The sequence below is a fragment of the Phoenix dactylifera genome, chromosome 2 (genome assembly GCF_051530095.1).
Source record: "Phoenix dactylifera cultivar Ajwa chromosome 2, Ajwa_hap1_PhDact_Kaust_v1.1, whole genome shotgun sequence".
Classification (NCBI taxonomy): domain Eukaryota; kingdom Viridiplantae; phylum Streptophyta; class Magnoliopsida; order Arecales; family Arecaceae; genus Phoenix; species Phoenix dactylifera.
Window position 1 is genome coordinate 961,371 of NC_143191.1, and position 12,014 is coordinate 973,384.

Consider the following 12,014-nt stretch of genomic DNA (forward strand, 5'->3'; position numbering starts at 1 on the left):
GTTCATCAACTTAACTACATGGAGCCATGGATTATTTGACAACTGAGCAGGGCAATAAGTAATACCCAATAATTCAGAAACGAAACCTGGTTAAATATTTCTGATAGTTCAATATCCTATAGCTTATTGGGGTAGGTTTAGGTGTTATCTATGTCTGAAACAAAAACCTGATCTGATAATGATGTACATGCATATATGCATGGAAATTTTATATATCAAACATACTTCATTTCTCCAGAAAGGCTGCTTCATGTTCTTGTTTTGCATGCCAATTTACTTTTGGATTCACAGACAAACTGTCAGTTTAAATATAATTAAAAGTATAGTTTGCGAAGAATGTTACAAATATTGGTCTTGATCAAGTGAAACTAGATTTACAAAATAAAAAAGGGTTTTTTTGGCGTATATATATCCTTCAAAGGCCTGCATGGGAAGCATCCATCCACAATTACAAGATGAGTAACATTAGAAGAAAATAATGAAATCCAGATGGTAGATGCAGTAGTGTTGGATGCCCGGTACCTGTTTTAGAGGATGTTTAGGCCAAAATGAAGTAGTGAAAAAAAAAACAGAAAACAGTAATTTTCTGAAATTTATCAAATTTATTGACTATCTAATAGTGGGTCATCCAAATCAAATCTGATAAGAAAAATGCAAACCTAATTGTGTGTCATTCAGTTTGGATTTGGGTGTTGCTTGGATTTGACTATACGCCAAGCTGTTCGCAACCCTAAAATGGACTAATTCAGTGAAATAAGCCATCCCAACCAAACATGGACCATGTCTCTTCACTTGCTTGGCTCAAGATAAATGGAGGTGGATAAAATGGAAGGCAGACAGTGAGGCGGCAGCTGGAATGGTCTGTAGGGTTGCCGTCATGGGAAACCTCCATTGGCAGTGGATAAGTGAATTGCAGAAGATCAAATACATCAAACTGTTGGCCACCCAGAAGCCATACATAGTTCTATAAGAAATGATGTCGAAGAGTTTGAATCCAACCTGACCTGAAAGTATCTCTATTGTTGAAAAGAGTGCAGGGATGAATATAGTAAAGGTGAACTGGGCATTGTCACAAATGGTCATATCCCTCATGAAATATAGGAGGTTATAGCTGATAAACTCCATTTGATGGAAACAGCCTCAAGCACCCCTTAGAGTACAAACAGCTGGCTTTAAAAAAAATTCAATACGACATATCAAACAAGAAAGAAGAATGATTACAGTGATTAATAAAATAAGTTCCCAACTAGGTCACCAACTTTCAATGCCATTCAGATGCTTGACAAAGCAAACTTATATTCAGGCCAGCCCAAAATAGCTTCACCAAGCCAACTTCTGAATCCATGAACCAACAATATCATCATGCGAAACAACATATTTACCAAAATGGCGAGCCACGCCAAGAAAAAGTGGTGTTTGGTATTTTGGAAGGTCACCATCATTTATATGATCCTGGCAGAGGTAATCAAACTTAATGAACTTCATATATAAAGAATTGTTCAAAGTCTATAACTAATGAAAAAGCAGGGTACATAGTATATATATGAATTGGATAGCTATTGACTCACAGTATCTTTCATCACTCCTTTTGATTGTTATTGTCATCTGATGAGCCCTCCCCTCCTTTGTTCTGGTAAGTCATTGGACCCTTCATCCTCAGGTCTACAGGTGGCTGCTGCTGTCGTTGCTGCTGCTGGTGGGGGTGCATCAGCTGCTGGTGGTGGTGGGGATGCAGCAGCTGCTGCTGCTGCTGCAGAGGCTGAAGTGGATGCAGCTGCCGTTGATGCTGAGAGTGGATGTGGAGTTGCTGAAATTGGTGGGCTGCCAGGAGTGACTGCATTGCTTGGTTATGGTGGTAGAATTGTTGACTCGCTCCAAATGAAGGTGGTCCAAAATTCATCATTGGACCACCATTTGGCATCAATTGGCCTGTTGCCAACTTCAGCCGCTGAACCTCCTCTTGCAATGCATCATTTAAAGCTAAGCAAATAAAGAACATAAGCTTTGGAAAACAGGATAATATGTCAAAGCAAGCATAATCTGAGTGTCAAAAATGTCAAGTAGTCTTGACATTCCTAGCAGTAACAAAAGTGAAGATCCTTCGACATATAAAGTGGACTCTAAAACACCACTATTTTCTTTAAGTCATTGTTGCTTCCCTGGTTGCTGTAGTTACTATAATGAATGAAGGATTGAAATTTAACAGATTAAATGAGAAGTAAGTCCATTACTACCACATTATGTATTTCTTTTTTAGTGGGGAAAACACATTCTACACTGATGCTGAAAACCAAACATCTGAATGAAAATGCAGTGCATAATGAATGAAAACCCAGGAAGAAGATAATAAAAATGTGAACAAAAATGAAGTGGTCAAAAGAATGTGGTACTAAAAATAGGAAGGACATGATATATCTAAGCAAACAAAATCTGAGTGTCAAAAATGTCGAATAGTCTAATATTCCTAGCGGTGGCAAAAAAGAAGATCCTTTAATATATACAGTAGCTTCTAAAACACCACTGTTTTCTTATAAGTGTTGCTTCCTCGGTTACTATTGTTACTATAATGAGTGACCGATTGAAATATAACGGATCAAATGAGAACTAGGTGCATTGTTACCACATTCCGCATTTCCTTTTTTTTTGAGGGGAACCACATTCTACACTGATGCTGAAAACCAAACATCTAAATGAAAATGCAATGCATATCCAGGAAGGAGATAAGAAGAGATTCGCAGCACCAAATGCTATAAAAAAAATAATAAGAATAAGAATAAAACTTACCATCCTGCAAGTGAACCTGTTGTTCCATGGTCTGCAACTGCAGCTTCAGATCACTATTTTCTACAGTCAGACCGTTGGTGTCTCTCTGTAATTACAAGCCAATATGAGAATTTTCTAATCAATGCATGTGTGTAGCCTAATTTTGGCAATCCTTAGAAAAATATAAGATTGCAACATCAACAATTGCTCAAATCAATAAAGGATATATAGGTCTAGAGAATCGATCTCTGAACAATCAATTTATACGAAACAAGTAGCCCACTTCCCTATCTATTAGTATTCTTAGTAAATATTCCTGGGAAATAAAATCAATTCAGTTGTCTAAAAGCTTATAGAGAACACAATGTTGCTTGAAGAAAACATGTCAAAAGAATAATGAATCAAGTGCCAAAAAAATGAAATTAATAGTAGAAAAGTATGCATGCCAAGATATTCACCTCTCCTCTCCTTTGTTTCTTACATATTTTTTAAATGGCATTTCCTATTTCCCAGCTTCTCATTAGTACGGAATAGTTCTGCCAACTTAAAAGAAAACGTTTTATTTATATATTTACTTTTGGAATTTTGGGGACTTGGAAGTAGTAGTATATAGCAGCATAGCAAAACTAGATCCAATCAAACGCTAGATTTTTAACAATTACATAAGATCAAATAGTATAAACTTTATATCTTGCATTGTCGGCTGCCAATGAAGAAGCATACGTAAGTGGGTCCGACATTCAATATTCAATATGATTAATCAATGCCCCTCACTTGAATCTTAAAGTCATAATATATAATGAAGAGTGGGATGGTGCAAGTTCTCTTCTTTTGAGTTTTGGCCTAACCAAGAATTTCTTTTTTGTGTCTTTCAACTTCAATATATACACACACACACACTTGATGAAACAACTACTGAGATGTATACACCTGTAGCATTGTTAATTGAGCTGACAATGTTGTAGCATCTGTTTGGAGGTTCTGCACTTTTTGCTCAAGCTCCACAATATAGCGCATTTTCCTTTCTTTTGATCTTGCAGCTGATTGCCTGTTTGCCCAAATCCTATCATCCCACCAAAATCCTCGTCACATAGAAAGTTGAGAACAGGAAAAATAAATGTAGGTTAAACACATTTTAAGATTAACAATATCTTTGTTTTTTTTAAAAAAATACAGATGCTGAGCAACAACTATGACATTATGCATCTAAACAACTTATATGAAGGACCTAAATATGCAGAAAGAGGAGTTTTGGCAAATGAAGCATCGGCACACAATGCACATGGAACAATTATCTGGTTGGCACCATAGAAGACTCATTTTTTTTGAGTATAACCAATTAAGATATTAAATAAAACATAATCAAGCATTCCCCATCTACATGCACTGTTTATTATGGTTGAATTCAAAACTTAGAAGCTCTTTAAGTGCAATGCATAAATAATGGTAGAAACTACATATCGTGATCCTTAAAACTTTAATGTTGAGCATGTTTTTCAACATTAGCAGCAAAAGACAATTCATCATAGAGAAAGTAAGTAAAATAAGCCAAGAAATTTTAAGAAGAAGCATGGTCTTAAATCTTAATTGGTTTACTTGTGTATAAATGTGTACTTGATTTGTTGGTCACTACATCTCTCCATCACCTTGGGAGATCTCCACAGAGAGTGTGCGGAAAGAATACAACACTTTCATTAATCCAACAAAAGAATTGAAACAAAAACGAGTCTATCAAAAGATTCAATACACTTCGGATTAAAGCCAAAGTGGCAAAAGTTGTATCAACAAACAAAATACAGAGCATATCAACTAGAGGAGGTACATGTGAAGAGATGTTGCAGTACAAGAGATCATGATTTGGGTAAGAGAAGAAAATTTTGTGCTTATTATTTTAAGATGGCATATTGACTTCTTATTCATCGACTGATTATATGAGAGAGCATGAAATGTTACAAATGAACAAAATCTACCCAAAAATAATGTCACAGATAATGATGAAGAGCTCTTTGAAAGGCATCTGATAGGGGTGGATGCTACTTGAATATGTATGTAGTGGTAAGATGCACAATCTAAAGATGACATGAAACTTGTTCGTAATGTCAAGAACAATCAAATGTTTACCTGAAAATAATAACACTGACTAATAATAGCAGAAACTTATGAAAAAACAGTTATCTATTGTGAGATGGCTGCAGAAGCAAAACTAAACAGCAATTTGTCTCAGGTTTATTAGTCTATGAAACCAGAGTCCATGACACCAGAGTCATCATATAATCTAGGGCTTTTGGATTAACGGCCAAGGTTAAGGTGCACAAGCTTAGGGATGATGAATATGGAAAGGAGCTGTAGATCCGTAAACACATACAAGAAAAGGCTGTGGAAGAGAAAAAATTGAGCAACAATTAAGCATGAGACAGAACAAGGTTGTCGTCTAATAAGATGCCTCCAACAGTTGGCATCACCATATTTCACATATGCTAGAAGAAAAGATTCTTATAACTAAACAACACTCACAGATACAATAGTATATGAGAGATGATGATGATGAACCTGCCATGAAGAAAAACAAACTTGAAAGTTCTTAACATCAACAGATGTAATTAGCATCTGCAGGAATTGAGGAAGATTAACTAGCATGGAAGATCTAATGCAACTAATTTGTGTATCTTGTTTGATCAAGACGCATGGATTCATGATTCTTTTCACTTAAAGATCATCAAGCGGGCATGGAAGCAGATTGAAGAGTGGCAGCATGGATATTTCCTAGGTGCACTACATTTTCTCCTTTTAAGTAGTAGCCTATACTCTAAATTAGTACCCCATACTTTGTTCTTCTTATCCTAGGAACACTGAGATTAACATTGTAGCACCTATTTGACACCTACTAAAATCCAATGCTGCACATATCTCAAGCGTAATTGCGTTTGGTTTCAATCTAGTCAAAATGCAGGAGGTATATTATTAAGCAAGATAAAAGAGAAACTGCAATTGTTCAGCCAAACCTCTTTGCTCGCTTTGAATCGACGAGAGCAAGATCATCAAGCCTTGCATCCGTCATGGCCTTCTTCATTTCTGCTGGCGTCGGTCCCGGTCCTGGTCCTTCACCGCTTGACCCCAGCAGAACCGAGGGGGACCCATCCATAGACTGGCTATTCTGGTGCCTAGCCCCTGGCCTCTCATTCGAAGCCGCCGAGGCCAACTTCTCCGTCTGCGAAGGAGCAGGAGGAGCTGCCGCCAAGCCGGAAGGCTCGCCCCCCGACAGGCCCGAAGATGAGGCAGGAGGAAAATTAAACTTTTCGGCGTCAAAGTAGGCCGAGAACAAGTCCTCATCGGCGTCATCATGGAGCCCAACGATACCGAGGTCGCTGTAGAATCCGATGTCGTCCGGGAGACCGAGGATCTCTGAGTAGGCTCGGCGGTGGCCGGGGTTTCTCGGTGGGAGATCCGGCATGCCGCTGATGTCGTGGCAGGATTCCTGATTAGGCTGCGAGGATGAGGAAGGCGAGGGATCGCCCGGCGCTGGGAACTTGCTCGAGAATGCAGCGAAAGAAGCAGAGAAGCGAGAAGAATGGGGTGGCAAGCCGCCACCTCTGCCATGGATTGGGGAGTTGTCCTTGTCCATGACTCTGTTTGTTTCCAAGCCTAATTATCTCAAAGGAATCAACTTTCGAAGAGAAACCGATGGGAAATCCTGGAAGGAACCAAATGGAGATAAACCGATCTTTGGGAGGCTTTTATATAGAAAAATCGCCCCGAAATGCTTCGGAGCTTTTTTTATCGAAAAAACGCCCCGAAATTCTAGTCTCTTGCAAAGGAAACTGAGAAACCCTGGGGAAAAGGATCTCGGATAGAATCAAATGTTTTCCTTTTGGCATCAGAACGATCGGGATTCACCGGAAGATCGCAAAAAGAGAAAAACAAATGGAATCCGAGGATCCAGAGAAGGAAACGAACCAAGAAGAGCTTCCTTTGCCGTGTTTTCGATCGAAGCATTAGAAATGAAAGGATCTGGGCCTCCGGAGATGAAAAAAATCCGATCTTTCGAACCAAGCGACCGAGCTGAGACCCGAAGAAAGGTCCATTGCTGCGGAGAGCTGAGATCTCGGAACAATGGCGAGATTCCCCCAATCGGCCTCGGAGATACGGGGGATTGGAGATGGAGAGAGAGAGATTGGAAGACGCGGAGGAGCGGAGAGAGAGGAGAACGAGTGCAAGCCTTAACGCAACGCGACACGACGACGTCTCTCGCGTTTGGAATGGTTATATAGAGGACGATGTGGGGGAGAGATGAAGGCATGACACTAATGTTTCCTCTGATATAATTTTACTAAGAAGCACCATTTAGGTATCTCTTCCTATTTATCTTGTGACTGTGTGACATCAAACTTTGGCTCCTTTGTATGTGCATATGTTGCAATAACATTGGAATGACTAAGTATACTATATGTATCACTACCTCCTAAGATATTAACTTGCAATCATTGCATCAATTAGGTATGATATATGCTATCTCCTAATATATTTTCATGCATGAAAGACCCAACTGTGCTGACATCATCTCCTCCTATCTTCTAATGACACTAATTGTAAGATTATTCTGCATTTTAATGTTTGGTAGAATTGCAATTGTTAAGTATGAAAATTTAACTTTTAAAGAATTTTATGTATGATTGTTGAAGCTAGGTGTTATAGGTGAGTCGATAGAAGATGCTTGAGAGAAAATGGAAAAATATCAAATATTAGTATCGGAACTTCGATTTGTGCTTTTAGAAAGATGGCTTTTCTTCTGGTCCATGAGCGTGGTTTAAAAGATATAATTTGTACTAGATTAAACTGAGAAAGGGCAATATTAAATGGGGACTGCTAGAGCTAGTCCGACTTAGTAATGTTTTATGACCTGGATTGCTCGCCGTTCACTTCTGCTTGAAAAAACATCTATACATGTACGAATGCATTATGCATGCTTGCATGTAGTTCTTTTCTTTTCTTTTTGAGGAATTGTAGTTAAATCCTTTTCTAAATATAGCTTGTAGCATCATGTATTAGACATATACATATTTACAACATGTACGAGGCTTGCTTTAATATAAAATATAACAGTCGCATAAATTATCATATTTAGTATAAAATATAATAGTTGTATAAATTTTTATATCAAAATAAGGAAAAAATTATTTAGACACCTCCTTAATTTAGGGCTAGTTTCACTTACTACCCCTTGAGTTTAAAAGTTTCAAAATGATCCTTGAAGTTAATTAAGTAATTTAGCATAGTTCCGAGCCCCATCCATATCTTAAGATGCTGTTATAATAAATAATTTTGCCCTCATCAGAATAGTTTGTTTATTAAAAGATGCCCTCTCTTCTTCTCTTTTCATCTCTCCTCACTCCTACCATCTCTGCCTCTTTTAACACCTCCTTCTCCTTTTCTCTAAACCCCATCGCCATCCTTATATATCTCTCATTTCCATCTCTTCTCTCTATCTAACTTGGTCCCACCGAAGCCCCATGTAGTCCCATCACCTCCTTCTCTTCTAATACATCCTCCTGCTTTCTAAATATTACTGCCATTCTCATCCTTTCTCTCCATCTAACTTGGTCCCGAGTTCCACTAAAGCCCCACCTACTTCCATCACCTCCTCCTTTTCCAACATGTCCTCGTCCTCCTCTATAAAACCTACTACCATTCTCATCCCTTCTCTCCATCTAACCTAGTCCCGAGCCTCACCCACTTTCATCACCTTCTTTTCAGGCATCTTCTCTTCCTCCTCTCTAAACTTGCTGCCATCCTCATCCCTCCTCTATCTAACCTGGCCGTGAGCTCTACCTTACTCCCACCACCTTCTTCTCCTTCTCTCTAAATTCTATTGTTATTCTTATCCCTCTTCTCTATCTAACCTAGTCCCAAGCTTACTTACTCTTACCACCACCTCCTGCTCTCCAAACTCCACTATTGTTCTTATCTCTCCTCTCTATTCCTCCTCATCCCTCCTCTCTATTTTCCTCTCCATCTAAACTACATCTCATGAGAGTATTTCAATTCAACATAACCATCACATAATGGAATTCTATAAGCTCGGATAAAAGAATATGGATGATGGAGCCATATTTAAACTTGAGAGGTACTAAGTAAAACTAATTCTAAGTTGAAGAGATATTTAAGTAATTTTTCCAAATATAAAAGATGATATTATGCATGTATGTGGGTGTGTTAGGGGGGGAGACAGAGAGAGTGAGAGAGTGAGTGAGTGGGAGATAGAGGATCTATGCATGCATATGTATATATCTACATATGTATCCCTTGTTTTACCTGAAGCAAATATTCTAAAAGCGATAGAATAATAAGATTGCATACTTAAACATCAGCAAATTGAATTGAAGTGTTATGTTAGTGTTATCAACAAGGATTTAAGTATTAGTGTGCATTGGTCCACATCAGTCTAATTGACTTTATAAATGCTAGAGCACCATGATACGCTTGAAATGAAGGATAAATAACAAAGCAATTTTTCCTTCCATGGCACTTTTGAAAAATGATCTTTAGTACTCTTGTCCATTGGCTAAACTTCAAGGAGAGAAGGGGTGGGTGCTTTTGGCAAAAGCCTTCAACAATGGATGATACAGGGTTATTGTGTTCTTATCGATCTATAAAGTTTATATAGCATTTAAGCTAATGCATTTGCAAGTGTATCAGAAGATAGACCGTTGGTGACCAATATTCTGCAAAGAAACTAATGTATCTCCATTAAAGCCACCGTACTTTGGATTTTTGAATTCAAACTACATTAACTACATCCAATTTTAAGTTAATTTCTCAAAACTTCTTGAGTTCCTATAATTAAGCTCAAACGAGAAAGTTATGGCCAAAATAATAAAACTGTATTAGGAAATCAAAATATTTGATAGCCATGATGCGTAGAGACCATCTGAAAAAAGGAAATTTTATGCTGTACGACAAATAAATAGTACATGATGAATTCCATTTGGATTTTCAAAGAGAGGATTGTTTATGTTTTACCAACATTAACCATATGATTTTAACCAATAATTTTGTTTATATGCTATCCCTTCCCATATAAACTACTCACTAACAATAAACATGGCATTCACCAAAAATTAGTAAAATAAAATAAACATGTCATGGACAATTTAGATCATATGGTCAAAAATTAGTTTTTCCCTGATGAGTATTAGATAAACTGTCCATCTTGGACAAACTAGATTTGAAACAACAAATTAAGCATATGCAACTCTACATTTATCTTATTTTTGAGAAGTATTTTGAAGCAGGATTAAGTATATTTTGGCATCTCTATTTAGATATCTAATTCTATTGCAGCAATAGAGAGAAGCATATCCTGGCAACTTATCCTCAATGTTGTAACTAAATAGTCCATATTACATATAGAATGCAATTAAAGACATCAAAATAGTCATGCTTGTACTAAACTTATTAGTCAGCCTATCACTGCAAAAACGAGTTGGTTCTATTTCGCATCAAGCAATTTTGATGCAACGAAAAGAGTCCAATTTACCATGTATATTGAATTAAAGGCACAATGTATTAAATTTGTACAGTTAGAAGGATAATTATGAAAGCTATAAATGTAGGTCACATGTAAGGTTAAAATTGCCCCACCCAATCCCATTGAGAAAACTTTATATAGAGTATAACAAAATACCACATTTTACGCGCATATTACAAATATTATGCAGGTTAATATTTAGGATGCTGGCTGGTTCCAAGCCCGAATGAGAACGTGGGAGATTGACAGCCCGCAGTCAAAAACAAATCGAGCTATCCTAAAATACCTTCTATTTCATGATTACAAAAGAAGCTTGAAAGAAAAAAAACCAAAGATAGATCTTAGTAACATTGCTTGGTGAGAAAAGTTATAAAGCTAACCTCAAATACTCTTAGCATACATGATGGTCATGAGGTTATCCTTTTTTTTTTTTTTGTAATCTTTTCCCAAGTTAGGCACTTTTAAATAGAAGCGAAGTCCAGAGATATTCACAAAATGACTAGATAACTATTATATTAAAAAATCACATAAAATTTGGAGGAAAAAAAAAGGTATCTTAGAAGTAGAATGTTTTTGAAGTTACTTTATCTCTGATAATACGAGCAACGGTCTTAATTTCTTAGCGTCATCCTTTCAGTTATTTACGTCGGCCAAGTAACTTCTCCAGCCGTTTTAGCAAAAAAAGAAAAAGAAAAAAAAAAGTAATTTCTTCAGCTCCCTCATATCGAAGAGGCTTTTGTAGTCTCCCATGACCACGGTTTAACTCTTTTATTGACAACTAAGACTCCAACTCGACCAAGATGGTTAAAATCCCACAATTCTCTCAACCCCAACCCAGCTACCTGATATCGAATCTAATCCCATTCAAGTTGGGTAGGGTCAATATTGGATTGGATTGGGTGCAAATAATTCAGCCGCATGAGATTGAGTAAGGATATTCAAGACAAGAAAATTGTTTGCAACATTTCTGTTAGTCCACGTTTGTTTGGGTTGAAATTTTAACATAGAAGGAAATGTGAGAGATATCTCAATACCATCCATTAATAATTGGATGCCATATAAAGTGATGCTGGCACAATTCTTTAGTTCAATAGAACTAATAATGTAATTACATTAAGCATAGAGCATTTTTTTGAAACATTTCGCAATTTTTTTTACTCATAAAGCAAATAAATAACTATTTACCCATTGGCGATGGCTGGTTGCTTCAAACCATGTTGATGTCTAAGTTTGGGCTGAAGTCAACTTCGAGGCTGGATTGAGCTTTCGAGTCGAGCTTAACCCGTGTTCATAGAATGTTGTTAGAACGGACTGTTGTCGGATCCGATCCCAGGGCAAGTTAGGCTAATTAAATACAGGCCAAGGCCAATAAGTGTTGCACCCTCGTACAAAGAATAGTCACAGGTTCAACAACGAAATTAAGGGTGATTTGGGCAATCCAAGGCTAGCCCCGACCAGCCCCCAGCCGGGCAAGATAGGAGAGCCTATTGTTTTCGAAAATGACTCTATTCCCCACTCGGTGAAACAACTAAATAAATAAGTACTTCGAATAAGTAATCGACGCATAGTATTACTTATTGGTAAAATCTATTGGTGAGTTATTATCAAATACATGCGTTTAAGTCCCACCTTTGATAGATACGATTTTTGAGGAACGGCTACACTCTGTCATTTTATTAGAACAAACAAAAAGTGTATATATATATATATATATATATATATATAT

At 37.3% G+C, this 12,014-nt stretch overlaps 1 protein-coding gene across 1 annotated transcript; it reads right to left on the reverse strand.

Moving 5' to 3' along the window:
• Nucleotides 1-1,198: 1,198 nt before the first annotated feature.
• On the reverse strand, nucleotides 1,199-11,916 carry LOC103706037 (putative transcription factor PosF21). Its single transcript, XM_008789990.5, has 5 exons — nucleotides 5,766-11,916; nucleotides 3,694-3,826; nucleotides 2,785-2,869; nucleotides 1,569-1,980; nucleotides 1,199-1,452 (listed from the first exon to the last, which is right to left on the reverse strand). The coding sequence occupies exons 1-4, from the start codon at nucleotides 6,383-6,385 to the stop codon at nucleotides 1,580-1,582; spliced, it is 1,239 nt and encodes a 412-aa protein (XP_008788212.3). The 5' UTR covers nucleotides 6,386-11,916; the 3' UTR covers nucleotides 1,199-1,452; nucleotides 1,569-1,579.
• Nucleotides 11,917-12,014: the final 98 nt, after the last annotated feature.